General features: G+C 51.5%; 13 protein-coding genes across 13 annotated transcripts; 11 read left to right on the top strand and 2 right to left on the bottom strand.

The window, feature by feature from the left end:
- Nucleotides 1–109: 109 nt before the first annotated feature.
- On the top strand, nucleotides 110–774 carry BCR37DRAFT_383418 (uncharacterized protein; the record flags this gene model as incomplete). Its single annotated transcript, XM_040870058.1, has 1 exon — nucleotides 110–774. A coding segment is annotated over exon 1 (530 nt), but the record flags the coding sequence as incomplete, so codon positions are not given.
- A 678-nt stretch (nucleotides 775–1,452) lies between these two features.
- Nucleotides 1,453–1,847, top strand: BCR37DRAFT_383417 (uncharacterized protein). The gene has a single exon (XM_040870057.1). The coding sequence runs from the start codon at nucleotides 1,539–1,541 to the stop codon at nucleotides 1,827–1,829; it is 291 nt and encodes a 96-aa protein (XP_040722597.1). The 5' UTR covers nucleotides 1,453–1,538; the 3' UTR covers nucleotides 1,830–1,847.
- A 137-nt stretch (nucleotides 1,848–1,984) lies between these two features.
- BCR37DRAFT_389428 (uncharacterized protein) lies at nucleotides 1,985–3,595 on the bottom strand (the record flags this gene model as incomplete). The annotated part of the gene is made up of 1 exon (XM_040870734.1): nucleotides 1,985–3,595. The coding sequence occupies one exon, from the start codon at nucleotides 3,593–3,595 to the stop codon at nucleotides 1,985–1,987; it is 1,611 nt and encodes a 536-aa protein (XP_040722596.1).
- A 921-nt stretch (nucleotides 3,596–4,516) lies between these two features.
- Nucleotides 4,517–5,337, top strand: BCR37DRAFT_389427 (uncharacterized protein; the record flags this gene model as incomplete). The annotated part of the gene is made up of 2 exons (XM_040870733.1): nucleotides 4,517–5,289; nucleotides 5,331–5,337. 2 exons carry the CDS (start codon nucleotides 4,517–4,519, stop codon nucleotides 5,335–5,337), a joined length of 780 nt encoding a protein of 259 aa, XP_040722595.1.
- Nucleotides 5,338–5,414: 77 nt separating this feature from the next.
- BCR37DRAFT_164003 (uncharacterized protein) lies at nucleotides 5,415–6,817 on the bottom strand. The gene has a single exon (XM_040866207.1). The coding sequence runs from the start codon at nucleotides 6,424–6,426 to the stop codon at nucleotides 5,440–5,442; it is 987 nt and encodes a 328-aa protein (XP_040722594.1). The 5' UTR covers nucleotides 6,427–6,817; the 3' UTR covers nucleotides 5,415–5,439.
- Nucleotides 6,818–8,050: 1,233 nt separating this feature from the next.
- BCR37DRAFT_163972 (uncharacterized protein) lies at nucleotides 8,051–9,869 on the top strand. The gene has a single exon (XM_040866203.1). The coding sequence runs from the start codon at nucleotides 8,175–8,177 to the stop codon at nucleotides 9,627–9,629; it is 1,455 nt and encodes a 484-aa protein (XP_040722593.1). The 5' UTR covers nucleotides 8,051–8,174; the 3' UTR covers nucleotides 9,630–9,869.
- Nucleotides 9,870–11,383, top strand: BCR37DRAFT_163973 (uncharacterized protein). The gene has a single exon (XM_040866204.1). The coding sequence runs from the start codon at nucleotides 10,110–10,112 to the stop codon at nucleotides 11,094–11,096; it is 987 nt and encodes a 328-aa protein (XP_040722592.1). The 5' UTR covers nucleotides 9,870–10,109; the 3' UTR covers nucleotides 11,097–11,383.
- Nucleotides 11,384–11,396: 13 nt separating this feature from the next.
- On the top strand, nucleotides 11,397–14,257 carry BCR37DRAFT_383414 (uncharacterized protein). Its single transcript, XM_040870056.1, has one exon. It carries the CDS (start codon nucleotides 11,483–11,485, stop codon nucleotides 14,189–14,191), a length of 2,709 nt encoding a protein of 902 aa, XP_040722591.1. The 5' UTR covers nucleotides 11,397–11,482; the 3' UTR covers nucleotides 14,192–14,257.
- A 192-nt stretch (nucleotides 14,258–14,449) lies between these two features.
- Nucleotides 14,450–16,583, top strand: BCR37DRAFT_383413 (putative alkaline phosphatase). Its single transcript, XM_040870055.1, has one exon. It carries the CDS (start codon nucleotides 14,683–14,685, stop codon nucleotides 16,501–16,503), a length of 1,821 nt encoding a protein of 606 aa, XP_040722590.1. The 5' UTR covers nucleotides 14,450–14,682; the 3' UTR covers nucleotides 16,504–16,583.
- Nucleotides 16,584–17,025: 442 nt separating this feature from the next.
- Nucleotides 17,026–18,051, top strand: BCR37DRAFT_389421 (cupin-like domain-containing protein; the record flags this gene model as incomplete). Its single annotated transcript, XM_040870732.1, has 1 exon — nucleotides 17,026–18,051. The coding sequence occupies one exon, from the start codon at nucleotides 17,026–17,028 to the stop codon at nucleotides 18,049–18,051; it is 1,026 nt and encodes a 341-aa protein (XP_040722589.1).
- Nucleotides 18,052–18,388: 337 nt separating this feature from the next.
- Nucleotides 18,389–20,957, top strand: BCR37DRAFT_163977 (cholinesterase). The gene is made up of 3 exons (XM_040866205.1): nucleotides 18,389–18,879; nucleotides 18,918–19,214; nucleotides 19,328–20,957. The coding sequence occupies exons 1-3, from the start codon at nucleotides 18,726–18,728 to the stop codon at nucleotides 20,542–20,544; spliced, it is 1,668 nt and encodes a 555-aa protein (XP_040722588.1). The 5' UTR covers nucleotides 18,389–18,725; the 3' UTR covers nucleotides 20,545–20,957.
- A 589-nt stretch (nucleotides 20,958–21,546) lies between these two features.
- BCR37DRAFT_351521 (lipase) lies at nucleotides 21,547–23,358 on the top strand (the record flags this gene model as incomplete). The annotated part of the gene is made up of 3 exons (XM_040868073.1): nucleotides 21,547–21,703; nucleotides 21,742–22,038; nucleotides 22,142–23,358. The coding sequence occupies 3 exons, from the start codon at nucleotides 21,547–21,549 to the stop codon at nucleotides 23,356–23,358; spliced, it is 1,671 nt and encodes a 556-aa protein (XP_040722587.1).
- Nucleotides 23,359–25,653: 2,295 nt separating this feature from the next.
- Nucleotides 25,654–27,483, top strand: BCR37DRAFT_351599 (lipase; the record flags this gene model as incomplete). Its single annotated transcript, XM_040868080.1, has 3 exons — nucleotides 25,654–25,807; nucleotides 25,846–26,142; nucleotides 26,267–27,483. 3 exons carry the CDS (start codon nucleotides 25,654–25,656, stop codon nucleotides 27,481–27,483), a joined length of 1,668 nt encoding a protein of 555 aa, XP_040722586.1.
- Nucleotides 27,484–27,505: the final 22 nt, after the last annotated feature.

Raw genomic sequence — 27,505 nt, 5'->3', positions numbered from 1 at the left:
TTTGGCGGTGGGTATCCATTTTAGCAATCTCAAACAGATGCTACCCTTATGTCCATCAAAATTCCACAGAAAACTTCAAGACGTGGTTGCCCGCCCTTTGAACCCAATTGTACACGTCCCTCACGCACACTCAGCAATGCACTGCCCGATGTGTCCAATCTTTGTCTTCATAACAGTCATCATGTTGAAGATCTCACCAGTTCAAGCCGACAAGAGCTGCGTGAAAGCCGATTTCTACCTACAGCGAATCGAATCAGATGACGACAATGACTGCGCAGCGAGGTGCAAGACCAGGCTCAAAGAATTTGCGGCAGCCTACAAGAAAGATCCTGATCCGTGTCAGCGTGGGAATGGCGCATATCACAGCTTGATGGCCATGATGATGGATCCTTTTACAACAGAGTGTGTCTGCCAGGCGACAATCCGATTCATGCGCTTCTCGAAGCCAACTGATTACTCGGGTACTCTCGACGAGGTTGGGAATCCAACCATTTTTTTAGCGAAGCTCAATGATACCTGCTCGACACGCAATGTCCTCAATCGCATGTCCACGAAGCATGGATGGGGACAGACTGGACTGCCTCCTGTATTCAGTAAGAAGCAGGTCAAGTGTACGGATCCCGTTCCAGCTATCAAGAGTCCTTCTTCTGGTTCTTCATCAGATGAGTGACATTCATGGGTGGTCATGGCACAAGAGGCAATTTGGAGGTTCAGCGCTTGGTGCAGCGGCCGCAAGATGACTACTTAAATAGCCTTATCTCATCAGCTACAGAGAACTCTTGATATCGAGTTTGGCTAATGAACAAACATTGCTTTGAAGGCTTGACATTGATTTCGGTATGATTCGACCCCATGAAGAGCGACAAACAAACCGGATGCCGCAGCCGGGGTCCTGCAACAAGAGACAAATGCATGCAAGATGTTCCTCCTGCAGCTGCCATCAGGTATGCATCTCTGCATTGTCTCTTATGGGTGACATGTCCGCCGGCCTTGTTGTGTCCCTAGATGGTGCTTTGCTATGGACAGTGACATCCTTGTTCTTTATTGCGAAACATGCGGTCATCCCATATTTCTATTGGTGCAGTCGCTTACCCCTGAAAAAGTCCTCGCAAAATACGACATCGCAATGGCTTGAGTCTGGAGTTCTGGAACCAAACCGAATACGAGCATGGTCAGCAGACTAAAAATGCCAAGATGCTGAATCATGCTGATAAGGAGACGGCTCATATATAATGCCCACCACCGTGCCCCAAGCCTACTTGCTCGAGCACCATTCACAAATGCGTATAATCTTACTGTCAGTCTTGGCTCTCCTGACTTGCGTCAGGTCAAGAAGTTTCAAGGGATCAGGTTGGAGTGTCGATAGTCACGGCAAAGACTGCAGAAGGGCAGACTTCTATGTTCAATGGACGGAAGCGGACGATGACAACAATTGTGCATCACTGTGCCAGAAGCGACTCCACAATCTCACAAAGACCATCAACAAAAAGCCAGACGAGTGTCAAGGTGGCTCTGGAGTCTGCTTGAGCCCGATTGCCATGAATATGAATCCATTTACGACTGAATGCGTCTGTCAGACTGTGGTGCACTTCATGCGTTTTTACCATCCCCTTAAGACATACCCACAGGCGATTTCGAATGACGACGAAGGTCTTGATGAAGACCACGCATGTAGCCCATCAAATGTCTTGCAGAGAATTCACAGCAAGTCTGGATGGGGCACAACTGGTGTGCCGCCATATGTTGATGGGAAGGAAGTTTCTTGTGACAACCAGCCTGGCAATGGCTGGTGCGACCATGACGGGGTGTATCATAAAGGAGACCATTGAGTCTTAATGGCTTATCGGACAGAAGTACAAGTATGAGTATTAGTAATTTTGTGAGCTTATTGAACAGAAGTATTTGTACAAGTATTAGTATTGGTATTAGTATTAGTATTGGTATTGGTGTTAGTTAGTTTTCGTTGGCGATGAGGACGTCCAGGTTACTCCCAGGTCTGATCCCAGAGACCAAGAGAGCCATAGAACTTGTGCAAGAAGCTCAACTTGTTGACATCAATAATCTTGACTTGCTGTGCTTTGCTCTTGGTCCACATGGTCTTGTTGATGGTCTTGCCAGCAGCATCAAAGTCGCAAACCTTGTGGAATGCAATGAACAGCAAACGTCGCACCTCGAAGTAGACTTGTGGTCGCACACGCATGTACATGCAGAGAATGACTTCATCGCGCGTCAACAAGCCAAAATCAGGCTCGCTCTGGATGTGCAGAATGTTGTGAAGGCTGCAAACACCGGTGGTAGTGTCGGGACCTGTGAGCATGTCAAAGGCTGTGCCGTTGCAGAAGCGCTCGCGTGGTGGCATGCCGAGGCCCTGGGGTGTCGTTTGCCAGGCGTTGCCAACAACCAAATTCTCTGGTAGCACGGCGCCTTGTTGTAGTGGAGGCTTGCTCAAACGACTTGCTGCAGGTTGACGTGGACCTTGTCGTTGACGCTTGCGAGGGGGCGTGGAAGAGGGAGCCGAAGGTGCAGGTCGTGTAGTGACAACTGTAGAGGAGACAGCCGAAGCCACAGGTCGAGTAGCGGCAGCCCTGGAGTAAGAAGCCGAAGGTCGTGGATGAGCAGCCTTGGAGTAAGGAGTCGAGGCCACAGGTCGTGCAGTAGCCGTGGTGGAATAAGTTGTGACTGCACGAGACTTGCTGGGCCCAATGTCTGGAAGGATGGGGAGGGGCAAGATGGGCTCTGGCAAGCAGGCCTCATCATAGACTCGAGTCATCATCTTTGCAGGAGGGTCAGCTTCAGAAGAGTCAAGAGGACGCTTGTGAGTCTGCGTACCTGTTTGCTCTCCGTCACTTGTCAAGAGCTGCCAAGCTGCTTGTAGACGACGTTTCTTCTCGGTCTCGTGCTCTTCTTCCACAAAGGCCTGGCGGGAGTACTTCTGCAAGAGAACAGCGGCTTCAACCACTTCGGGAGAGTTGCACTTCAAGGCATCATCAACTTGCTTGGTGGATGGCCAGTTTGGCCATGTTGCGACCTTCTTTGAAGCTTGAGATCCTAGCTTGCGCTCACTTGGACATGGACCAAAGTTGTAGGCGCTCATCCATTTGTACCTGTCTGCAGAATAGCCTGCTGGCAAAGGAGGGGTTGTAGGAGAAGGCGATGTGGCAGAGGTGTCGGTGACGGTGTGCTCTGGAGCCGCCGCATCATCAGTGCTGTTGTGGGATGTGTAGTCAATGGCGTCTCGAGTAGCAGCAGTGGAGCCCGCAGTAGTAAGAGCGCCGTCACGGAGTGCAGCGACATGAGGACCAGGAGGTGGGAAGACGCGCGCGCGCTCGTGAAGCTCAAACAAGCCAAGGACAGCGTATTGGTGTGCGATGTCGAGATGGGCAGGCAGTGGGTCGTCGCGCACACTGGAGATGGGTCGTGAGTCATGAACAGTCAGAGGGTCGGCGTTGGCCATCTCTGAGTAGCGCTGGCAGGCTTCTGCGAGTGTGAGTGGCCCTGCGATGGTGCCTGAGGCTGGCGAGGGTGCATCCTGCTCCGTGGTGATGACTGGATGCGAGTTCAGGCCTGGGAAATGCGAAGATGGGGGCAGTGACATGCTGATGCTGAATGCGAAAGTAGAGAACGTGGATCTGAGGGTGTCTTGAGTGTGAAGAGGGAATGAACGAGCAGGGATCTCTTATACAAGAGAGCGAGACTGTACAAGAAACGGCCTGGCTGCCTCTAGGGTAGACTTGAATCGGAGGTAATGAATGACCTTGAATGAGCGATGAGCAGCGATAGACAAGCAGCACACAGGCGCTTTAAGGCAGGGATGCAGCGCGAATGAGTCAAAAGGAAGTAGATGAGTCTGCTGTTGTCGCCGTGGCGGTGTCTCAGCCAGTGACGCACAGTGACCAGGATGTCAAGGGCGGCGCAGTCGAGTAGAAGCGAGCAATAGCAGCAGCAGGCAGTACGGCAGTAGACAATACAAGCAGCAGTAGGAGTTCAAGCAGCAGTAGACAGTACAAGCAGTAGCTGGTTGAGTTGGTTGCGTTCTCTTGCGCGTTGAGTGCTAAAGTCGCAGCAGGCAACGCGCAACGACACAGCGACCAGGCTCAAGCACACAGTCGCGCCCAAGCGTCCTCTCTCGCCTGCTGCCACTGGCAATGATGAGTCAGACAAGTCCAGTGCGCTCGTGCGGATCTTGTCCTGCTTTCTGCACTCACGAAGCCAGTGCCGTGGATGAGGGCGCGGCAACACCGCTCTCCTCCCCTGTGCGACAGTCTTCGCACCAGTCTTCGCCTCGTAAGCGACTGCCTGGTTTCAAAAAAGGTACCACATGGTCCACGATGCCTGTTCTAGACACTGATTGCGGACAGACACGCCGCTTGAGCGTCGTTTGCGTCAAAACTTGACCTGGCCAGCAGAGGACGTCACACATCCTGTCCAGCTCATCATTGGCCACACAAAGAAGATCGTCACAGTCCAGGCGCAACCAGTACCAGTGCGGCGACGAGCACTACCGAGTCCATCGAGAATGTTGCCACCTGTTGCAACGAGTCCAGTGCCTATGCCGTCACCGACTTGGGTATCGTTTGAGTCACCATCGCCAGCAAGACCAACCTTTCATATGCCTACGCCGCCAGCAACTGAGTCTCACCTTGCGTCACCCAGTGGACAGAGCTTCCAGGTTGCTTCGCCAAGTGTACAGAGCTTTCATGTCGCATCGCCTATGAGGCAAGGCTTCCATGTGCCTTCTCCTACTGCGCAAGGTTTTTGTACCGACATACGTCCTCCACCAGGCTTCCACATCGATGCCACTCTTGGACGAAACTTCTTGAATGATACGCCGCCAGGCTTCCAGCATAGCACACCTGCTCATGGATTCCATCCTCCTCCATTAGAGTATCGACATGACTCTCCCTCTGCTCACAATTTTGTCAATGCGCCACCACCAAACATGCGCTTCCCATACAACCAACCCGACTTGCCAGCCGTCCCAGGTTTGAGTATGGAAGAGATGCAACGCAACATGACTCAACTCCCAGGCGTGAGTGTTGAGGATGTGCAGCGACAAATGAGTGCGTTGCAAATGCAAATGAGTCATCGCTACTTACGCGTGAGGGCAGCGGAAGAAGCAGCCATTTCATGGCAGATGAATCAGCAACTGCAACGACAAGGTCGGCAGTGGCAACAGCAAGCGCAGTGGTTTCATCAGCAACAGCAAACGCAGCGTATGCTTGAGCAGCAGATGCGACAACAACGACAGCGTCGTCAGCAACCTGTACCACAACCAATGGTGGAAGGACCGTATGTCCAGAGCGAGCACTCGAGTCGTTCTATCTCAGCAGTGGGTGATGCTGGTCAAGTACCAACACAAGCGACATTGGCAGACTTTTGGCTCAAGTGAGAGAGGGGAATGCTTTTCTTTTGTTCGTCAGACTACTGACTTTCCTTTGCTCATTCAATGTCCTTTCGCCAACCCCAACTCCACTGTGACAAAACAAAGCCAGTCTCTCGCTTGCCGATACCTTCACTGTTCAGGCGCTCCTTCTGCCTTGTTGTCAATCCATCAAACTTGAGTGCCGTTGCTTGTCGATCCCGTTGTGCTGTTGTCAAACGCTTCGCCTTGTCTGTGCCTTGCTGTTCGAGCTTTCTCAATTCATCCACTTCAATAGCCGCGCGTGTCAATGAAACACAAACAGGCAAAGACTCTGCATGCCAAGCATGTGATGGGCTACTGATGAACCAGTGTAGTGGATCAACCACCACTTGACGATTCTTGAATTCCTTTGCCAGTTTAGGAACCATTACGGAGACATCTTGCTTGGTAGCCGACAAGGCACCCGTCCAAGATTCATACAAGGGGCCTGTTGTGATGAGTGATTGCAATAGTGGTTGCTGGGTGAGGGGATGCGAAACTGTTAAGAGTGGTGCAAACCCCTCGCCCACAACAGCAATGACTTTTGCACCGAGTTGACGATCCAAGAACAATGCTTGCTTCGTTAAGAGCGCTTGGAGTGCTGTATCGCCTTGCAATTGTGATCGCTGTGCAGCGCCGCCGGGGATGAAGGTCAAATCGTATGATTCAAGTGACCACGTCGTCGTTGAAGCACCGTCACTCGTCGCCCAAGCATGCGGCTGTTTCCACTCTTCAAGGGACGTCAAGTCTTGCCAGCGAGCGTGTGCACTTGCCTTGACTCCCCAAAGCGCATGATTGAGGAGTGCTTCATCCGCAATCGCCATATTTCCATCCCATGTAGCAAATTCAACAAAGAAGCCATGCCGTGTGAGATAGTCCCAGGGCTCAAGTATGTCTGGCGGTGACAGCTTTGTAGAAGCAAGCAAAATGCAGCATCGTGGGCTGCGTGGTTTGGTTTTTTCTCGGGATGGCGGAATATTGGAGAGTACGTATGATTTTTGAGCTTGATGCGGTGCTGTGTACATGATGAATAGCAGTAGAAGCAGGTGCAGCTGCGGAAGCAGGGCCAACTGGAGAGAGAGAAAGCTTAGATAGGGATTGCAGGGTGACGCGGCTCTCGTGTTGTGGTCGCGCGAAAAGTTCAAACCGGTCAAAGCCCACCCACAATCGTGCTCCTTCTCTTATTTATGAACGCGGCATCTCTGCTTCCAGTCGATAGATCCTGGTGCGCTCTAGCTATGGGCCTAGCAAGGATGCCTGCTGCGATGCCTGTCATTTTTGCTGCGACAGTGCGCTTCAGACTTGCTGGCCGACGGCTGTCTGGCCTCAAGGACTCTACGAACACTGTAGTCTGCTAGTCTAGTAAGTCTACCGTCTACAGCTACCAAGTGACTGGTGACTGGTCCCACCCGGAATCAACATCTGGATCAAGATGCGAGATCTAGATGCAGCGTCGATGAACGAAAATGCGGGCTCAGATCCCTTTGACGTCATCTACGCGCGAAGAAGCGAAGAAGAAGCGCATCCGGTGACGGTGATGACTTGTAGCCTCCAGGTTGACCCGGAAGTCGTATAGTAAGACACGCGCAGAGGGGGCCTTGTATAAAACTATGCAAGAGTAATCTAGAAGGACATGCCCAATTTTGACAGGCCTCTTGGCCATGATCAGAGCACATGTGCGACAAGGTGCAATGTCATGCTCAATGCAAAGAGACGATATCATCCTACCATCCACTGCAGCTGGTCTGTGATGCCAGCCTTGAAACAGCAGAGACCCTGACTGTCAAATTGCAGTCTAATCCCTGCCTTTACATCCGCACTTCGCAAGCAGTAGTAAAAGAAGTAGCTGTGCACGGCCCAAGACCAGTCATCGGCCTGGGCCCCTTTTGCACGATGGTCTTCCGCCCTGAATATTGATAATCTCGCTGCGGCCTGTCCGTCGCTCCGCTGCCGCCGTCTAGCAGCAGCGACAGTCTACAGAGCAGCCTGAGCAGGGCAAGGCAAGGGCGGGCTGCGTGTGATCTCGCATGATGAGAGAGAGATCTCTGCAGATTCGAGCAGATTGACACCTCGAGTGCGGGTCCAATGTCGCCCGCGATGAAAAGCATCCTTCCCTCCTCCTGACCACCACACTGACCACCAAACAAACGAGGCACCGGGCTGCGACATTGTGCGCATTGGCTACCTCTTACAGCAATCAGGGAGCTCACTTTGCTTCTTCACCTTGTGCAATTTGCCAGTCTCGACAGGCAGCGCATCAGCAGCAAGAAAAAGACTTGTCACAAGGTAGCATTGCGACAGAAGTATCCACATCTTCTGCCACCCCCTTTCTTTGTCCCGCGCGGAAGACTCCCTTCTTCTCCAGGCTCCGTTCTGCTTCTTTCGCCCCGAAAAGAACCACGGAAATAGGAGTACGTGCAGGTCGTGTGCACCCTTTTTTCATCCTGACAAAGCACTGCACGAGCCCAACATCGATCGATCGGAGCAGATTGACAAGGCGGCCAGAGCGAAAGTGCGGTCATCATCTTGACGTGGCGTTACGCTTATCTGGTACCTGTTGCCCTCAACAACCTGCAACCTAGTCGACCGCAACGACTCTCTAGCATCGACGACACCTAGCTTCCACTTGCGGCCTTGCAGATCACAAAGGACGGCACATCTAGAGCCCGTCAAGATCTCTCCTTTCCCCATAGGGGCTTCTCGCTAGACTTGTCTACCTTGAGCAGAGACCGACGTTCCGCATCTTCCAGAAGGGCCAGACACGCTCAGTGGAATGTACACGAGTGACCACGCTGGCAAAGCAGCAGCTGTAGTAGGAGGAGGCGGTTCCATCGACCACGCACGAAGCCTAGATCAACTCGCTGATATTGCAATACAAGCACAACGCAGTATGCAGCCAGGTCCATATGTCACGGGCGCAAGCGGCTTGATTCACCAAACACCCGCTAAACGTGACTACAAGGGCCAGCGTATCAGTAGGACGAGTGACCACATGGATGAAGCACCTGTTCGTCTACCGCCCATTACAACACTGACAAGAGCAACATCGCCTCTTGCCACAACGAAGCAACCTTCACCGACATCCTGGCAAGCGCGTTCACCGCATTATGAAGTCACGGAGTCAACACATCGTCCAGCACGGCCTGATCGATTCACCCATTCAGACAGTCTTTTACGAGCGCCGCCACGGATGGAAGATCCAACCATCGCCGATGCTCTGCGTGCGAATGCATTTCGTAGAGACATGGAACGACTCGAGGATCTAAGTTCACGCCTCTACTATTTCGCTGTGCATTCAGCGCCCGGTACTGGTACCGATGCACCGAGTATGCCCACTGCGCCGAAACCTGTCCGGATGCCGAGTATGTTTGGTTTTGATGAGGCTGTTGCACACGCACAAGAAATGGCGCATCTTTTGACGCATTGGCGAGAAGCTGAGTTTCCGGGTCGTGCAGCGGCTGTCAAGCTACAGAGTGAGAAGCGGAGAGGGTCGTCGTTGGATAGGGAAATGATTGGACCACCTCATGTTGCCGGGTATACGCGTGGACCACCGAGTTTCTATACGCAGGATTCTGGTGTGCTCAGTGATTACTCACGGAATGGATCCATTGCGCTTGGTCATGCAGATTCATTTTCGTCTGTCGAGGGTGCATCTGTGATGAGCAGTAACAACACTTCAAAAGAACGTCGGCGGACAAGTAGTCATGGTGCACTACGGCCGGGTAGTCTGCCTGAATCTTTTGCATCTTACAATATAACTGAAGCGACGCATGCAAGAGCGGCACTCGGAAGACCTGTTGTGGGTGCTGGGCATACGACTGCAGCTAGTGCTGCTGCTGCTGCTGCTGCTGCTGCTGCTGTGACAGGTCAAGCATCGACGGGGAGAGTTGCACCACCTGGGAGATGTCATTCTTGCAACATCTCAGAGACACCAGAGTGGCGACGTGGGCCGGATGGCGCACGAACATTGTGTAATGCTTGTGGGCTGCATTATGCGAAATTGACCAAGAAGAAGGCTGCTGCTGCGGCGGCGGCGGCTGCTGCTGCTCAAGCACAGGCACAGGCACAAACGCAGGCGAGTGCTGAGAGTGACGCGCGAGCCCTGTCGAATGCGAGTAGTGCGACGACTGCTCCGAGTACGTCGATGAGTCCTGATTCATTGACACCGACGACGGTCACTCCGAATTCTGTGGTTGCTGCAGCGTCATGGACGCAAGTGAGGCCATGATTGCACACAGCAATGCAGGCTCTAGCAATGTTCCGGCCGCCTTCTGATCATCACCGCTGCAGGCAGTCTTTTTGATCTTCTCCCTCATGTGCACGGGCGCTTGGCTTTCTTGGTTCTTTTCTTTTGTTGGATTTCACCCGCTGTCTGGGCAATGCATCTCTCTGCCACCTTGTCTGTTCGTCTCTTCATACTCTGCATCTATCATGACCTCTGCTCCTGCCTCATCCTCTCTCTCTCTTTCTTGTCTCCTGATTTCTTTTTTCTCATAAATTTCATCGCTTTCCAGCCGTCACCGCGACCAAGTCCCGCTCCTTCCTCCAGCTTCCCCTCCTAAGCGCAAGAGCCGTCTCCTACCAGCTGGACTGAAGGGAAGCGCACTTGAGAAAACAAGCATAGACACCGCGTATCGTGTCTATTGCGCTTGTCGTGCACATACAACGCACCATACACGCGTCGCCACGACTGGTCTTATTTGCGTCAATGCAACAGGCAAGCGCGGACTATACATCCAATGGACACGGCAGTCATGGCAGATATGCACAGCGTTATACACAAGCCAGACAACACGCGTTAGATCCCATGCATTACGCGCAACAAGAAGCAGCGTATCCACAACAACCATACCCGCAGCAACAGCAACAGCAACAGCAACAGCAACAGCTTGTCTATGAACAGGATCTGTATGCTGCTCAACGACAGCAGCAGCAACAGGATCACTATGCAGCTGGGATGAATAGTCCACGTTCGCAGCTCTTGGATCGGTTGAGAACGCATGCGCGTCATGCATCTGTGCCGGCCATGCAAACGAGCTACTTGCAACCCATGTACAGTCCTGAGCCCACTCACTATCCTGGACTACAAGATGCGTCGCTGTACTTGCCAACGAACGGCATGACTGATCCGCGCATGATGCAGGAAGCTAGAGGACAATTGAGCTACGATGACTTGTACCTACAAGAGGAACGACGTCGCTATATGCTTCAACAGCAGCAAAAACTTGCTCTCATCCAGCAAATGCGGCAGCAGGAACAATTGGAGGAGATGCAGCAGCGGGAACAATGGATGTTGTTGCAGCAGCAGATGAATGGATTGTCTGTGGGTGGTGGGTATGGTTCGCCACCAGGTACACCGCAGGTCGTCGGGCCTAGTGTACAGCAGGTCTCTCCATTGACTGCCATTGTGCAGCAGCAGCAGCGTCATGCATCACCTACGACACCTCCGACGAGCGCACGCAAGCATAATCGCCAAGAAGCAGGACAACCCCGCCGACAACCCGCTGGTCCACTTGAACTAGATGTGCTCACCGCACAACCACATCTAAACTTTGCAAAACGCGCACGTCGGGGCGCGACCAAGTTTCTGGAAGCTGGCACAGCACGGCGTCATGGAGCCAGTGCGGGACTGTCTGCTAGACAGGCTGGGGTTGTGGCTTCCGGATGGGTCCCTGGTGCGCGTGCCCTTGCATGAGCTCATGTCTTTTCTTTTATTCTTCATGATCCGCTCTTCACACCAAACTTTGTCGTCTACAGGTCTCATTTTGCACACTTTCACATTCACTCATGGCATCCTCACGCAGCATTCATCGCTTCTCTTTTTTAGCACACTCGATTCGGACATCCAGTTCATAGCGTCTATGCAAATTATGTTTGATTGTACTGAATCTGTTCACTCACTGCTACTGCTTTCTGCTCATTACTCACCGTCTCAGGTGTTTGCCACTGTTTGGCTGAGTAAAAAGAATCGCGACGACGAAATTGCGTGGGATGACACACACCGCATTATTCATATTATTCATCTATATGCATCTTCACATCTATAATCTAGCTCAAGAGTGAGAGTGAGGGTACCAAGTCATGTCTGCTGGTCCGTCGCGCGAAGGAAGTACCACGGATTTGAGCACAGCAGGTGGTGCCAAGAATACGCGTAAAAATGTCCATTTTGACGGACCTAGAGGAACTGAGGATGCTGCTGGTGCCGTGATGACACAGACAGAAGGATCGCCTTCTAAGGATGCATCGACGCCTACTGGCAGAAAAGGCGCATTGAAACAGCCGTACTCCAACGAGAGTATTAATGCGGCATTGGCAAAATCACTTGGTCAAGCGGCGCCCATCTCCAACAAGGGCCTCTTCTTCCTGCAGGAAGAGTCGGAAGACGATGAAGTAGACAGTGCTGGCAAAGGCAAAGTAACGCCAAAAGCACCCTTCAAGAAGACGGGCATCAAAATGGGATTGTCGCGGAGTGCGCCTGTTTCGCCTGTGCTGAGACCTCAAGCGGATGAAATGGCTACGATGCAGGATGTGGATCTGGATGCGCCCAAGACGCCGTCGAACGGAAGTAGCAGGGTGCGTCTCGCGGATCGAAGACAAGGCGGACCTGACATGCCGCGTATTGATCTGCCTGATGCAGGTACTTCTGACCGTCAAACACCAGGCGCCTACTCCCTGTACAGCACACCTGGCGCAGGCGACAACACCATGATGGGTAGCAGTTACTTCAAAAACAAGTCGGACGCTGATCTGCTTGGTGACAAGGAACAAGTTTTTCTCATGTCGGATTTGTCACGGCCTACTTCAGCGCCACCCACTGAACCCACAGAGACGACGGCGCCTGCAGCAAGTGCTACTGCAGAAGATGAAGCACATCGCAAACTCAACTTGGAAGCGTATAAGCTTGTTCGAGCACACACCATCCTCGCAAAACGCGACGAGCCGGGCCCTTCTTCGCGACGCAGCTCGTTTCAATCCACCAATAATTCAGGCACGACAACACCGTATGATATCGAAGAAGGCTATATCCCTGCTCCGAAACGCGTACGAGGTGGCGTCTTGTCCAATCTCATGCAACTGTACAATAGTACCGTGTATCAGCAGCCCACAGGTTCGCGTGATCCCGGCAAGAGTGCCCTGCCATCCGGTGCTCAAACGCCCAAATGGCATCAAAAACACTCTCAATCACAGACATCCATTGCTGCATTGCTAGGAGCAGGTCATGCACTGGGTAGTCTGGCAGCAAATCAACACCTACCACTTGCTCATTCACGCAACGGTAGCATGACGAGCTTACCCGATGCAGTGTCTGATGCGGCACATGCTGTCAGACCTCCAACACCGAAACGCAAGCACTCTGGCGGTCTTGCCTTTGCCGTCAAGTCTCACTTGGGAAACACACGTGGTCATGCTGCCCGGCTGGATGCAGAGCTGCGCGTTACAATGGCTATTGCTGATGTCTTGCATCGTCAGCAGTTTGTCGTCAAGTTGTGTAAAGCGCTCATGCTGTTTGGTGCACCGACGCATCGGCTTGAAGCATATCTCAAGATGACGGCGCGTGCACTTGAGATTGATGCGCAGTTTCTGTATATCCCTGGATGTATGGTCGTTGCCTTTGAAGACCGAGCAACGCATACGAGTGATGTCAAAATCATCCGTGTGGATCAGGGAATTGATATTGGCAAGCTGGAGCGCGTGCACCTCGTGTACAAGAACGTGGTGCATGGGATTGTTGATGTCGAGCACGGTATCGCTCAACTTGATACGCAAATGGAATGCCCACAGCTCTACAAGCTTGGTTTTGTCTTGTTTGCTTATGGACTAGCTGCCGTCTGCGTTGGACCCTTTGGATTCGGTTCAAGTTTTATTGATTTGCCTATACAATTTCTGCTTGGGCTCATTGTTGGTGTACTTCAAATGGTGGTTGCACCACGCTCACCCCTGTATGCCAATGTCTTTGAGATTCTCGCCACCGTCGTGGTGAGTTTCCTTGGACGAGGCTTTGGTTCCATCCCAAAACCAGGCCATCCCGGCGAAACGCTCTTTTGCTTTGCAGCACTGGCCCAGAGCTCTATTGCACTCATCTTGCCGGGATACATGGTGTTGTGTGGTGCACTTGAGTTGCAGTCAAAAAGCATCGTTGCCGGCTCAACGCGTTTGTTTTACGCCATTGTCTACTCTCTTTTTCTTTCTTTCGGAGTTACAATTGGCAGTGTCCTCTATGGCTGGTTCGACAGCGGTGCAACAACCTCAACCACATGTAGCAGCAACATTTCTCCATGGTGGCGATTCCTATTTGTACCAGGCTTCACGCTTTGTTTACTGATTGTCAACCAAGCTCGACCAAAACAAATGCCCATTGCTATTTTCATTGCTGGTATTGGTTACTTGACCAATTACTTTACACTACAGAAGTTTGGTGCTGCACAAGTCAGCAATGCACTTGCAGCTTTTGCCATTGGAACACTGGGCAATCTCTACTCGCGCATTGGGCATGGTTTGTCATTTACGGCGGTATTGCCGTCTATCTTCGTGCAGGTGCCCTCTGGTCTCGCCAGTTCATCCTCACTCGTCAGCGGCCTCGAATTGGCCAATTCCATTTTGAATAACACGGCTAATAGTACCTACGGTGGGGATACTATTGGGGCGAGCGGTGCAGGTGCATTGCAGTTTGGTTATGCTATGATTCAGATTGCTGTGGGCTTGTGTGTGGGTCTTGCTGCATCGGCACTCGTTGTCTACGTGCCTGTTTGTTGGGGGAACAATAAGCGTACTGGCATGATGACTTTTTGACGACTTCGTTTGTACAGTACTTTGCTATAGACTTTTACATACGATGATGATATACACACACGGCAGTCGTCTGCACTGACCACTGACCAGATGCCTATTTGCCGCTTCGAGCTTGGTTCGCGAGGTAAGCGGCCGGCACTTAAAATGAGCGCAGTGTGTGTTGTATGTGGCTGCTGTGATTGGCTGTCTGCGCGCTGTCCGTTGGGCTGCCAGATCTCTGTCGCACGTTTCTCGCCGGCAGATTGTGGAGCCGGACCGACGACACGACCCAAGACAACTTAAAAGCTTCCTCTCACGGACCAGGGCAGGCCAATGAACGCTTGCATGCGGCGTACACAAGTCTCATTCGCTACATCCGAAGCTGGCAATTCAGCCAGGTACGAGGCCGTGCGTCGAGACACACGGATCGTCATGATGGCCATGGAGGTCAATGGAAGCTCACTTTGCCTATTTAAGTGCAGGCATCGCCATTCAGTCCACCGTACCAGATCATGAAGTTCGCTCTCTTGGCTGGTACTGCCGTTGCAGTCAGCCTGCTGGACAACCTTGCGTTCCATTCGCCATCATTGCTCCATCCTGGTCTTGGCCATGATGTTGAAGCCCTTCACGAGCGTCTGGTCAAGCGCACCTTGGACGAGAATGGTGATAGCTACTTGCCAACTTTGTTGAATGGCAACGTCAATTACACAGATGCCGTCAACTTTACCCATGGTGTCGCTTCAGGTGATCCCGACAGCAATTCAATCATCTTTTGGACTCGTATTGCACCAAGCGTTAATGATACCGATGCTCCAATCGCCTTGCGGTATGAAGTCTCAACGAGCCCAAATTTCACGTCGATTGCCACGAACGGAAGCATCTACACAACACGGGAGGTCGACTATACTGCAAAAGTCCTTGCGAAAAGCTTAAAGCCTTGGACATGGTACTACTACCGTTTCAAGTCTGGTAATGCCACATCGCCCATTGGTCGCTCCAAGACTCTGCCTGCAGCCAATTGGACTGGTGAGGGAGATTCTCTAAAGTTGAATGTCTTCTCCTGCTCAAATTACCCGTTCGGCCACTTCAACGCCTACGGCAATGCAGCAAAGAAGGACGTCGACTTCTCAGTTCACCTTGGAGATTACCTATACGAATACCCACCGGGCGAGTATGACCTTGGCAACACTACCGATACCATTGGACGCACGGACAAGCCTGCAAAAGCCATCACTTCCCTGAACGACTACCGCACGCGTTACAAGCATTATCGCGCCGACCCTGATCTCGCAGAGAACCACCGTCTATTCGGTTGGTTCTTGACTTGGGATGACCACGAGGTGGCCGACAACAGCTGGAGGGAGAGCTCGGCAGAGTCTTCCAACACCAATGTCACAGTGGATGGTGTCTCTTTCGATGCAAGAAAGGCAGCGGCCGTTCGAGCGTACTACGAATACATGCCGATTCGTCCTCACCTTCTCACCAACAACCTTCGTTTATACCGTTCGTTCCAGATTGGTCAGTTGGCGGACTTGTCTATGCTCGACACGCGTCAGCGCGACCGTGACTTGACTGACTTGTACACCAATACTGCATATGTCACCAGTATCAAGGATGATGAGAAGCGTTCCATGATGGGTCTCGAGCAAGAGACCTGGTTCAACGACCACATGCGATCAGCCAGTGTTCGCAATGCCACCTGGCGAGTCATTGGCCAGCAAGTCGTCTTCTCTCACCTCAACTACTCCGCAAACAACCAGAATGTGGATGCGTGGGATGGTTACACTAGCAACCGGAACAGAATGCTCTCGACTCTTGCATCGCTCAACACGAGCAACAACATCATCCTTGCTGGTGACTCTCACGTCAATTGGGCCTTTGACCTGACGTTCGAAAAGGGTGCCTCGAAGGACGGCAATTTCAATGCCTCATACAGCGACCTCGGTGTTGAAATTGCAGGAACCGCCATCTCATCGCCAACACCGTTCGGCCGTACAGCGTCACAGGGTACACTCCGAAACATTAGCGAAGGTCTTGTCGGTCTCAACAGACGTCTCGTGTATGCCGATACTGGTTACCGTGGCTATTTCTCCATGCAATTGACCCGCTCAAACATGACAGTGCAATTCTTTGCTGCACCTGATTTGATGTCTCGCAACACAAAGGAAATTGCTGGACCTGTCTTGGCATTCCAGAAGGATGGCAATGCATTGCAGCGTGTCTTGCCAAGTAACAACAATGCTACATTGCCTTATGGTGCCATCAAGAACACAACGGCTGTTGCTGCCAATCGAGCTTCGCCATTCCAAAACAGGAACTCAACTGCCATCTAGACTCTAGGTGTTATATGGATGCTTGTACTCTAATTCTATAATTCCCTTCTTCTCTTTTGGCTGCTTGAATTGTACGTGGTTGTTTGAAAGTGTATTCAATTCAGGCGTAAACGCAGCTCCTGAAGACGTAGACATCTAATGAGCCATCCTTGCCATCATTTAGCTAGTGCAATGGAGACCGGAGAAGGGCTTGAAGCAAGCAAGAAGCTTAAGCCGGCAAGCACAGCATTCAGCGGCGTGACTTTCAAAGTTGGCATCTGAATATGGTGTCTGGATGCCTGCCTCAGCCCATGTGGCTGGAGACGCAAAGTCACAACGTGAAAAGTCCCTTCATGACTAGCTTAGCTGAAGATGATTGAGCGGATACAGGGTTCAGACCTTGCAAAGCTCGAGCAGCATATTAAAACTAGACAGCCCTGTATTCTCAAGCAGCTGCCAGAAGAACTTGCTTGCCTCCATGAGCTGACCAACTTTGAAAGGCTGAATGAGCTTGCTGGAAATGTCAAAATCGCTGTAGAACCCATGTCGGCAGATGGACGATTTGGCACTGGAGCAAGCAAGAAGAAGATGGAATTCGCTTCGCTCTTACAAGATCTACAGCGCGGCGAGCAGCTCTACTTGACTGCACAGTACAAAGACCATGACGAAGACTCCATTCTAGCTGAACCTCTGGAAACAATCCAGTACAAAATCGGCTTTCCTGTACAACCAGTGGCTGCAGGTGATCTTATGATTGCCAAGGTCAATCTATGGCTCGGTGCGTCAAAAGAAGAACGCAGTAGCGGCTGCCACCATGACTTTCACGACAACTTCTACTGCCTGCTCTCCGGTAGCAAGACATTTCGACTCTTTGCATCTACAAAGGAGAACACTGAGCGCCTTCAACTCCATGGTCAGATCGTGCGACGGTTTACCAACGGCTTGGTGGCATACGATGAACTGCTGGGCAGTGATGGCTTGACTGGGCTAGCCAAGGCAACCATTCGGCTTGAGCTATGCGAGCAGAACATGAGTACACTCACAAATGTGACCGGAAAAGCGTTTGAGGACGCTCGAGAAGCTTTAGAAGCAGCAGAAGACGATATGCTCAATTGCCAACTCGAAGCGGGCGTGTCGGCAGAGGAAGATGACTATGAGGATGACGGGTCCATTCAAGAGCCATCGTCCAACGAGGACACGTCTGAGGACGAACAAGGTGATCTGACGAATGACGATTGTCCGCCACCTTCATTTTCTACGCTGAGCTCCGACCAAGTGCAAAAGCTAGTTGGCAAGTACGGCGAGACAATCTCGCTGGAGCGCGGCGAGATGCTCTACCTACCGGCGTCTTGGTTTCATGAAGTCATTTCTCATTCAGGCAAAGAAGACTTTCACATGGCGCTCAATTACTGGTTCTACCCTCCAGATGATGACAAAGGTGGCTATCTCGACACACAAATCTTTGACGAGCTACGTCGGCGCATGATACAGAACTCAATTTCAGGTGACCTACATGGACTTGATGACCTGGAGGGATCCAAGAAGAGACAGAAGACTGAAGGCATATAGTTGCCGGCGCGAATGACGATTTGCTTTACACGACTGGCTCATTTGAAGGCTTATGACCCGGAAGGCACTAAACCACTGATTCTAACTCAGACAATTGGAAAAGGGTTGACCACGAGACAAGCAAGATGTGCACTGATTCATCGACACTTGAGCAACTCATGTATGTGCGGCAATTTTGATGATATGTTTGCAACTCACCCGGCCCAATTTGGCAAGCAAACATGCAAACAACGCGCTTGTCCGCTCAGCCGCTATTATTGGAGATGAGGCTCTTGAGCTTCATTGCTTTCTTTGCCCATTTTTGTTCCCTCAGCCGGAATTGTTCAATGTATTCAAGGTCAGGTACTTGAAGACGAAGCTCTGGCCGTGACGCTGTGCGCATGCGTGACGTTCCGGTCAGCAACATCCACTGTCAACGACTGATGGCTACATGACTTTGGCAATGCAGAGCCCGCTTGGAATGAATGAGCATGCACTCGCATATGCCTCGCGGATAGGGAGTCACAGCACACACAACTAGATGCAAACCAAATGTTTGCGAGTACGACTATATTGAGGTTTGCAGGCGTGAAGAATAGCCATGCAAGCAGATACGTTGTCTTTCATCACTTCCAACCGCCAATATATAAGGCGAAGTGCTTGTCTTCCCCAAAGTACGGCCCATTCTTATTCTCATGCTCTTCACTGTCACTCTTTTCGGGCTCGCTGCTTCGGCGATAGTGAACGAGAAACGCGGCTCCAGCGGTGGACCCGTTGTCGAACTCGATACGGCCACCGTGACTGGGTCTGAACTGCTCGGTATTGACACTTTCAATGGCATTCCCTACGGTATGAATCTCGTGAAGTATGCACAATACTGATGGCAGCTCAACCTCCTGTCGGTAACCTTCGCCTTCGTCCACCACAGCCAATAACCAGTAACTTGGGCGCTGTGTCGGCTGTCGGCATCGCCAAGTCATGCCCTCAAGTACTCTTGAGCAGTAATCTCAATATCATGCCTCCTGGCATTCTTCAGACATTGCTCAATACACCATTGATAAACAAGGCTACGCAGCAATCTGAAGATTGTCTCACCCTGAACATTCAACGACCTTCCGGGACCAAGCCAGGTGACAAACTTCCGGTCTTTTTTTGGCTTTTCGGCGGAGGATTTACACTGGGCGGTAAGATCAATCCCAAGACAGCTTGACGAGTGGCAACGGCTGCATCGCTATGTCTGTTGCCGTTTATCAAGGACAAAGCTTGTTCATCTGAAGAAATGCTAACACATGACCAGGCACAAATACATACGACGCATCCAGCATCATCAGGGCATCTATGCCAGCAGGTCCAGTAATTTTCGTTGCTGCGAACCACAGGAATAGTGCTTGGGGCTTTTTGGCAGGCAAGGAAGTACTCAAAGATGGTGCTGCCAATCTGGGTCTGCTTGACCAGCGTCTTGCCCTTGAATGGGTCGCAGATAATATCGCCAAATTCGGTGGTGATCCATCAAAGGTGACGATTGGAGGCGTGTCTTCTGGCGCCATTAGTTGTTTTGACCAAATGGCTCTGTACGGCGGAGATAACACATACAAGGGCAATCCCTTGTTTCGTGGCGCCATCATGGATTCTGGATCGGTCATCCCAGCAGATCCTATCGACGGCTCCAAGGCCCAAGACATTTACAATCGAGTCGTGAACGCAGCTGGGTGTGCCGATGCTTCAGATACGCTACAGTGCTTGCGCGAAGTCCCGTATGACGCCTTCCTGCATGCGGCGTCGTCGGTGCCTAGTATCTTTGACTACTCGTCTGTGGCACTCAGTTTCCTTCCTAGACCTGATGGTAAGGTTTTGCCGGATTCGCCTGACAAGCTTCTCCAGCAAGGACAGTATGCAAAAGTCCCACTCATCATCGGCGATCAGGAAGATGAAGGGACGCTCTTCTCCCTTATGCAGCAAAACCTCACTACAACGGAGGAGTTGTCAGACTACCTTCAAAAGTACTTCTTCATCAATGCTCGTCGCGAAACAATCGATGCCCTTGTTGCCACTTACCCAGATGACCCTACTGCCGGTTCGCCATTCCGCACTGGATACTTCAACAATTTTTATCCTCAGTTCAAACGACTTGCGGCATTGCTTGGGGACATTGTGTTCACGCTCACACGTCGCGTCTTCTTGGAGAATTACTCAAAGGAGGTGCCCGAAACTTGGAGCTTCCTGTCTTCTTATTTTTATGGCATTCCAATCCTGGGCACCTTCCATGTGAGTGACAGCATTGCACTCTTTTACACGCATGGCTACGCTCAATCAACGCTTCAGCGCTACTACATCAACTTCATCAACAATCTTGACCCGAATGTTGGTTCTTCACCCAGCATGCAGTGGCCATCTTGGACCCAAACTCAGCAGTTACTCAATATCGAAGCCTTCTCGAGCAAGCTAATCCCGGACACCTTTAGATCCGACAGTGCCGCTGTGCTGCGCGACAATATCGGGTCTTTCAAGATCTAGACTGAAATTGATATGATTAGCGTTTCACTTGTCCGTATGTATGTGATAGTCTGGCATGCAGACTCGAAGAAAGAGAGACATTTGACCATGATGATGGGACCACGAAAGGACTCGCCTGATTCTTTGCGAAGAATGATCTGCGCCACGCAACCGCAGCAGTCTCTAGCAGCTGCACAAACAAGAGGTCAGAGGATGAGCAATGAGCAGCTCTGCTCCGCGGGCTTGGCTTTGGAAGAGTGGTTGTACCAACAAAGTGACTGCTCCGATGAGATAAAATTAACTGGGCTCGCGCCGCTCGTCTCTTCGACAGCGCGGTCACGGCGACGTGCCTATGATTTGAACCTCTCCATTGAGTCTTCAAAGGCTTGCACTGCGCATTGACTGATCAGCCCTCAATTTCCACAGCCTGGGATCCGCAATTCTATGCTTGATGCAAATGGGGCCCGAGCGCTTGACTTTAAAGCTCATCGCGCAGCTAGCAGTACACGCAGATCTAGCTTATAGCGTATAGGCACTCGCTTGACAGGTTGCATACGTGACCGTGCGGCAACAAACGCATAATGGCACGATTGGGACGATGTATTGCTAGGCTGTACCCCTCTGCTCAGATTCACATGGTACTTATCGTGCTAATACAATGTTTGTGTGCCTTGCATCTTGCAGCACAGCATCGAGTATATGAAGCATTCGGGTCCATCGACCATCGTCTAAAGATGCTTTCAGTCTCATTCGTGGCTTGAAGATCTGAGGAGAAATGACAGGAAAACGGAACAAGTCAATCGGTGCTTTGACAAATGCCACACTGGCCACACGAAGCTCACATACATGCTCGTATCCTCGGGGCCTTATCGTCGCAATAGCGGTTCCGCAATGAGGGGCGACTGGCACGGACTGCGAGAATTGACTTGCGAAAGACAGTCCTTCCTTATTGCATCGCTTTCAAAAAGTACTACAAAAGATCTGTCTTCGCCAAAGCAGATTGGTTGCCTAATTTTGTCATTCATGCTCCTCACAGTTACCCTCTTGGGGCTGGTTGCTTCGGCGGCAGCTGTCGATGAAAAACGTTGGCTGTTTGGGGGCCCTGTCGTTAAGCTAGAAACAGCGACCGTGACGGGATATTCGTTTCTCGGCGTAGACACATTTAATGGCATTCCTTTCGGTTTGTTCTTACCAGGCCAGGGACATCACTGACGATAGCTCAACCTCCTGTCGGCGATCTCCGCCTGCGCCCGCCACAATCGATTACTTCTCATTTAGGCGCGGTGTCGGCTGTCGGCATCGCCAAGTCTTGCCCTCAGGTGCTGTTGAGCAGCAATCTCGATAATCTGCCCTCTGGCATCCTCCAGACATTGCTCAATACGCCACTGATCAACAAGGCTACGCAGCAATCTGAAGATTGCCTGACCTTGGATATTCAGAGACCTTCCGGTACTAAGGCAGGTGACAAACTCCCGGTCTTCTTCTTCATCTACGGTGGCGGCTTTGGCTTCGGAGGTAAGCTCAAGCACAAGCTAGTCGGACGAGCAGCAGCTACGGCTGTCTGCTTCAATCTGCTGCTAGTTCATAAAGGATATGAAAGAACTAACAATCCAACCAGCTACGAACACATATGATGCAGCTGGAATTATCAGAGCCTCCTTGCCGTCAGGTCCTATAATTTTCGTCGCTGCCAACTACAGACTTGACGCTTGGGGCTTCTTGGCAGGCAAAGAAGTATTGCAGGATGGTGCTTCCAACTTGGGTCTTCTCGATCAGCGTCTAGCCCTTGAATGGGTCGCAGACAACATTGCCAAGTTTGGCGGCGACCCTTCAAAGGTCACCATTGGAGGTGAATCTGCCGGTGCCATCAGTGTGTTTGATCAGATGGCTCTCTATGATGGAGACAACACGTACAAAGGTAAGCCTCTCTTCCGCGGAGCTATCATGGACTCTGGCTCTGTGGTTCCGGCGGATCCCGTTGATGGTGTCAAGGGTCAAGCCATCTACTCTCAAGTTGTCAACGCAGCTGGCTGCGCAGGCGCATCAAACACCTTGCAATGTTTGCGCGAGGTACCCTATGATACATTCTTGCATGCGGCATCATCAGTGCCTGGTATATTCGATTATTCGTCCGTGGCACTCAGCTACCTGCCCCGGCCTGATGGCGCTATTCTGACCGCTTCGCCAGCTATTCTTCTTGCCTTAGGACGTTATGCCAAGGTGCCACTCATTATCGGGGACCAGGAGGATGAAGGTACAATCTTCTCTCTTGTGCAAAAAAACATCACGACATCGGAGGAAATTTCGGATTACCTGCAAAAGTACTTCTTCCTCGATGCTCCTCGCGCTACGATCGATGCACTTGTGGCTTCCTACCCAGATGACCCTTCCGCTGGCTCGCCCTTCCGCACTGGATCTCAATACAATTTCTATCCACAGTACAAGCGACTGGCTGCTTTGCTTGGCGATACCGTGTTCACGCTCACTCGACGCGTCTTTCTTGAGTACACTTCGAAAAATGTGCCCAACACATGGAGTTACCTATCATCTTACTTTCATGGCACTCCCTACTTGGGTACATTCCACATAAGTGATGTGATCACCTTGTTCTACGCGCCTGGTTACCCACAAGCGACAATTCGGCGCTACTACATCAATTTCATCAACAACCTCGACCCCAATGTCGGTGCAACGCCCTCAATGCAGTGGCCATCATGGACCAAGACCCAGAAATTGCTCAACATTGAAGGCTTCTCGAGCAAGCTTATCCCGGACACCTTCAGATCTGCTAGCGCTGCTGTGCTACGCAATAATCCTCTCTCGTTCAATGTTTAGACGATGAGTTAATTTTCACAAGTCTGTACTTCTTTCCTACAAGCTGCAGCTGGTCTGCAATGCATCGGTACGCATAGTTTCGTCCATATGCTTAGTTTCGTCCATATGCTTGCCACTTTGGTATTCTGGACTTCTAGCTAGACGAAATGCGTGGCGTCAGAGCCAAAATGGCAGCTTGGCCTGGTGGACAACACGGATCAATATTGTGGTGCCGGACTTCTGTGAGGCCTGATGTAAACATTCGGTCACCTTATTTCGGCTGCCTATCCCAGGCCCGCTCGATCATATGTATTTGTGTCTGATGTGGGTATGACTCTCTGGAGCTTGCATCACGCATCCAGTTATCAGCTCACACAGGTGATTCAGGTGTCACAGCTTATCAGAGGGACACTTTCCACAAATTCTAATGTGTAGCTCGCATACTTTGACTCTGTGTGGCCCACAGAATCTGAATGTGCTGCCAGATGCAAAAGAGCCTTGCAAGTGCGCTAGTAGCTCGTCTACTGTGGCCGAGCTTTTGGAGCTGTCAGCAATTTGCAACAGCATAGCTGTCGAGGTCTCCTTGATCTCATAACGGGAAGGACTGTAGATCTACAGTCACAGAAAATTCGGTGCTCGGACCTCTCAGAATGAGCACTGTGCACACGACAGGTACAACGTAGGCGACGGACCCTCGCAAATGCTCGCAAGCCGGTAGCTCCCAGAGTGATGGACATTTTTGCCGGTCAACGCTTGGTTCTTCCGTTCGAGGAATTGGTCGATATATAAGTTGGCTGAGTCTGCCTGCTTGGATGTACAACAAGCTTGCTTTTCATGCTCTTCATTACGAATCTGTTTGAGCTCGCTGCTTCTGCGGCAGTCAATGAAAAGCGTCTGCTGTCTGCAAGTCTTCACATCGGCGCTTCTAATTCATACGATAGCTTTACAGCAGACACTGCATCTAGCAAGAGCCATCACGACTTGGTCCTCTTTGTTTAGCACTAACTCTGACCCCCTTTCTACTACCTCGTCACTTTGAGAGCAGGGCTTGTCTCAGCACACCATGCGACGTTTGTCGAGGTCGATTCATGTTCGGCGCTGTCACAGCGTGGAAGCTTCGGCTACCTCTTCCCTTCTCATTGCATAAGAATGCTCGAAAACCGCATGGGCAGCGTTCCTGCAAAGTCAATATGCATGCAGCTGGACCCACGTCTATGCTCTCGGTACACGATCATGGACCTCAATTGCTCGTCTCCCACTAGTCAATGACTTTCCTCCTTCCCCTCGATTCTTGGATGCACCAAGTTATGCAAAGCATCTGCTCGGTCTGGTGATTCAAGAATCGGCTTAATCCAAGCCTTTCCTTTCGAATTGATGACACAACAGGCCGGCACAAGATAATGTACTGCGGATGTATCGCGTGCGTCATCCGTGTGCGAAGGACAAGTCAGAGAGGATCTCGAAACATGCTTTGCGGGCTCTCTCATGCTGTCTGTGTCAACGGTCTGGCTGCTGTCGATCAGGTAACTGGCCAACCATCTTCGACAGCGAAATCATGTCAAGGTGCTTGTGATCTGATCATGCCAATGTCTGTCTATATGCTTGCAGCCTTTGTGATTACAGTGCGCAATCACTGACCGGCTCCTACGGTAGTGAGAACATTTGGCCCTATGCTAGCCGCTCGTAAGTCCTGTAACCTTGTTCGAAAGTGGATTGCGCAATTGTAAAGTATGTACCGATCTAGACTTCAAGGGTTTACATCAAATTGGATGGCTACGTGCGCAGCACACATAGTGGCAAACGAGTCGGCTTCCGGAACTTGACAAGTTTGCTCAAGATCACATGTTACCTGTCACACAGACTGTGTGACACAGTTACCATCTTTTATGACTGTTGGAAACGTTGCGTCCTGCGCCTGTGGCACTGAGGCAGACTAGCAGACTGTGGCAGAACAATCTGCCGATCATCGAACTTTAAATGGTGTGATCATCGTGCAGCTTGCAGGGCCTTGCACGGTTGCACAACTTGTGTCCGAGCCAATGCCGCCAATGCGAGCATCGTCCAAAGTTGCCCATCGTCTGATTCGTGGATTTTAGATCTGGGGAGAATTGTGGGGAAGGCCGGACGTGCTAGAATTTCTGACAGGTGCCGCACATGCAGATTTGTCTTGTCTGTGTCGTCACTTTCGCCGTAGCGGTTCCGCGGAACTGCTGGGGACTGCAAGCATCACGACAGTTCAATTTCTTCCGAGGCCAATACAAAAGATGCGTCTCCGTCGCAGCAGTCTGTACTCTTTACCTTGCCAGACTGTCACCTATGCTCTTCACCGTCACTCTCCTTGGGCTTGCTGCTTCTGCGGCAGTGAATGAAAAGCGCCAGCTCATTGGCGCCCCTGTAGTCCAGCTCGACACAGCAACCGTGACTGGGTCGACGCTTCTCGGCATTGACTCATTCAATGGCATTCCGTTCGGTATGTTTCCTGTGTACCACGGACATCACTGACCGCAGCTCAACCTCCTGTTGGTAACCTCCGCCTGCGCCCACCTCAGCCCATTGCCCGCAATTTGGGCGCCGTTGCAGCCGTGGGCATTGCCAAATCTTGCCCTCAAGTATTCCAGAGTAGCGATCTGAACAAGCTGCCTCCTGGTGTTGTCCAGACGCTGATCAATACGCCACTTGTGAACGCCGCTTCCCAACAGTCTGAAGATTGTCTGACATTGAATATCCAAAGGCCTTCTGGTACCAAAGCAGGCGACAAACTTCCGGTCTTCTTTTTCATCTACGGGGGTGGCTTCGGATTCGGAGGTAAGATCAAGACAGCTTGGCAACAAGCAGCAGCAGCGTCAGCGGCAGCAACAGCATCTCTATGCCTGTTCCTCTCTATTGACGATGAAGCTTGTCCATCTGAAAGATGCTAACACACAACCAGGCACAAACACATACGACGCGTCCGGCATCATCAGGGCCTCCTTGCCATCGGGTCCAGTGATCTTTGTCGCTGCCAACTATAGACTCGACGCTTGGGGCTTTTTGGCAGGCAAAGAGGTACTCAGGGACGGTGCCTCCAATTTGGGTCTGCTCGACCAGCGGCTTGCGCTTCAATGGGTTGCAGACAACATTGCCAAATTTGGTGGCGATCCTTCAAAGGTCACTATCGGAGGTGAATCTGCAGGTGCTATCAGCGTATTTGACCAGATGGCTCTGTATGGTGGAAACAACACGTACAAGGGCAAGGCTCTTTTCCGTGGAGCGATCATGGATTCCGGCTCCGTTGTTCCGACGGATCCCGTTGATGGTGTCAAGGGTCAATCCATCTACTCTCAAGTTGTCAATGCAGCTGGCTGCGCTGGGGCGTCAAACACCTTGCAGTGCTTGCGTGAGGTGCCCTATGATACGTTCTTGCGTGCGGCGTCATCAGTGCCTGGTATATTCGATTACCAATCTGTGGCACTCAGCTACCTCCCCAGGCCTGATGGCGTCGTATTGCCAGATTCACCTGCCAAACTTGCTCAACGAGGACGTTACGCCAAGGTGCCACTGATCATTGGCGACCAGGAGGATGAAGGTACACTCTTCTCTCTTGTGCAAAACAACATCACGACATCGGAGCAAATTTCGGATTACCTGCAAAAGTACTTCTTCCTCGATGCTCCTCGCTCGACGATCGATGCACTTGTGGCTTCCTACCCAGATGACCCTTCCGCTGGCTCGCCCTTCCGCACTGGGCCTCTCAACAACTTCTACCCACAGTACAAGCGGCTCGCTGCTTTGCTTGGTGATGCCGTCTTTACGCTCACTCGACGAGTATTCTTAGAGTACACCTCGAAGACTGTGCCCAACACTTGGAGTTATCTTTCTTCTTACTTCTATGGCACTCCTCTCTTGGGCACATTCCACGCAAGTGACATCCTTGCCTTGTTCTACGCGCCTGGCTACCCACAAGCGACCATTCAACGCTACTACATCAACTTCATCAACAACCTCGACCCCAATGTCGGTGCTACGCCCGCGTTGCAATGGCCTTCGTGGACCAAGACCCAGCAGCTGCTCAACATTGAAGCCTTCTCGAGCAAGCTCATCCCAGACACCTTCCGACCTGCAAGCGCTGCTGTCCTGCGCAACAACGTCAACTCCTTCAACATCTAGGCCTCTGTCACCTGTGTATGTA

The sequence above is a fragment of the Protomyces lactucae-debilis genome (genome assembly GCF_002105105.1).
Source record: "Protomyces lactucae-debilis strain 12-1054 chromosome Unknown BCR37scaffold_23, whole genome shotgun sequence".
NCBI classification, from domain to species: domain Eukaryota; kingdom Fungi; phylum Ascomycota; class Taphrinomycetes; order Taphrinales; family Protomycetaceae; genus Protomyces; species Protomyces lactucae-debilis.
Note: the sequence above shows the minus strand (reverse complement) of the source record. Positions and strands in the feature narration are given on the sequence as shown.

What these genes read in the sequence shown, in the direction of transcription:
- BCR37DRAFT_383417 (XM_040870057.1), top strand. Translation starts at nt 1,539, where the DNA reads ATGAATATGAATCCATTTACGACTGAATGCGTCTGTCAGACTGTGGTG.
- BCR37DRAFT_163977 (XM_040866205.1), top strand. Translation starts at nt 18,726, where the DNA reads ATGCTCTTCACTGTCACTCTTTTCGGGCTCGCTGCTTCGGCGATAGTG. An exon ending in TTTCAATGGCATTCCCTACG is followed by an intron (nt 18,880 to 18,917) that starts GTATGAATCTCG and finishes TACTGATGGCAG; the next exon opens with CTCAACCTCCTGTCGGTAAC. An exon ending in CGGAGGATTTACACTGGGCG is followed by an intron (nt 19,215 to 19,327) that starts GTAAGATCAATC and finishes ACACATGACCAG; the next exon opens with GCACAAATACATACGACGCA.
- BCR37DRAFT_383414 (XM_040870056.1), top strand. Translation starts at nt 11,483, where the DNA reads ATGTCTGCTGGTCCGTCGCGCGAAGGAAGTACCACGGATTTGAGCACA.
- BCR37DRAFT_383413 (XM_040870055.1), top strand. Translation starts at nt 14,683, where the DNA reads ATGAAGTTCGCTCTCTTGGCTGGTACTGCCGTTGCAGTCAGCCTGCTG.
- BCR37DRAFT_164003 (XM_040866207.1), bottom strand. Translation starts at nt 6,426, where the DNA reads ATGTACACAGCACCGCATCAAGCTCAAAAATCATACGTACTCTCCAAT.
- BCR37DRAFT_163972 (XM_040866203.1), top strand. Translation starts at nt 8,175, where the DNA reads ATGTACACGAGTGACCACGCTGGCAAAGCAGCAGCTGTAGTAGGAGGA.
- BCR37DRAFT_163973 (XM_040866204.1), top strand. Translation starts at nt 10,110, where the DNA reads ATGCAACAGGCAAGCGCGGACTATACATCCAATGGACACGGCAGTCAT.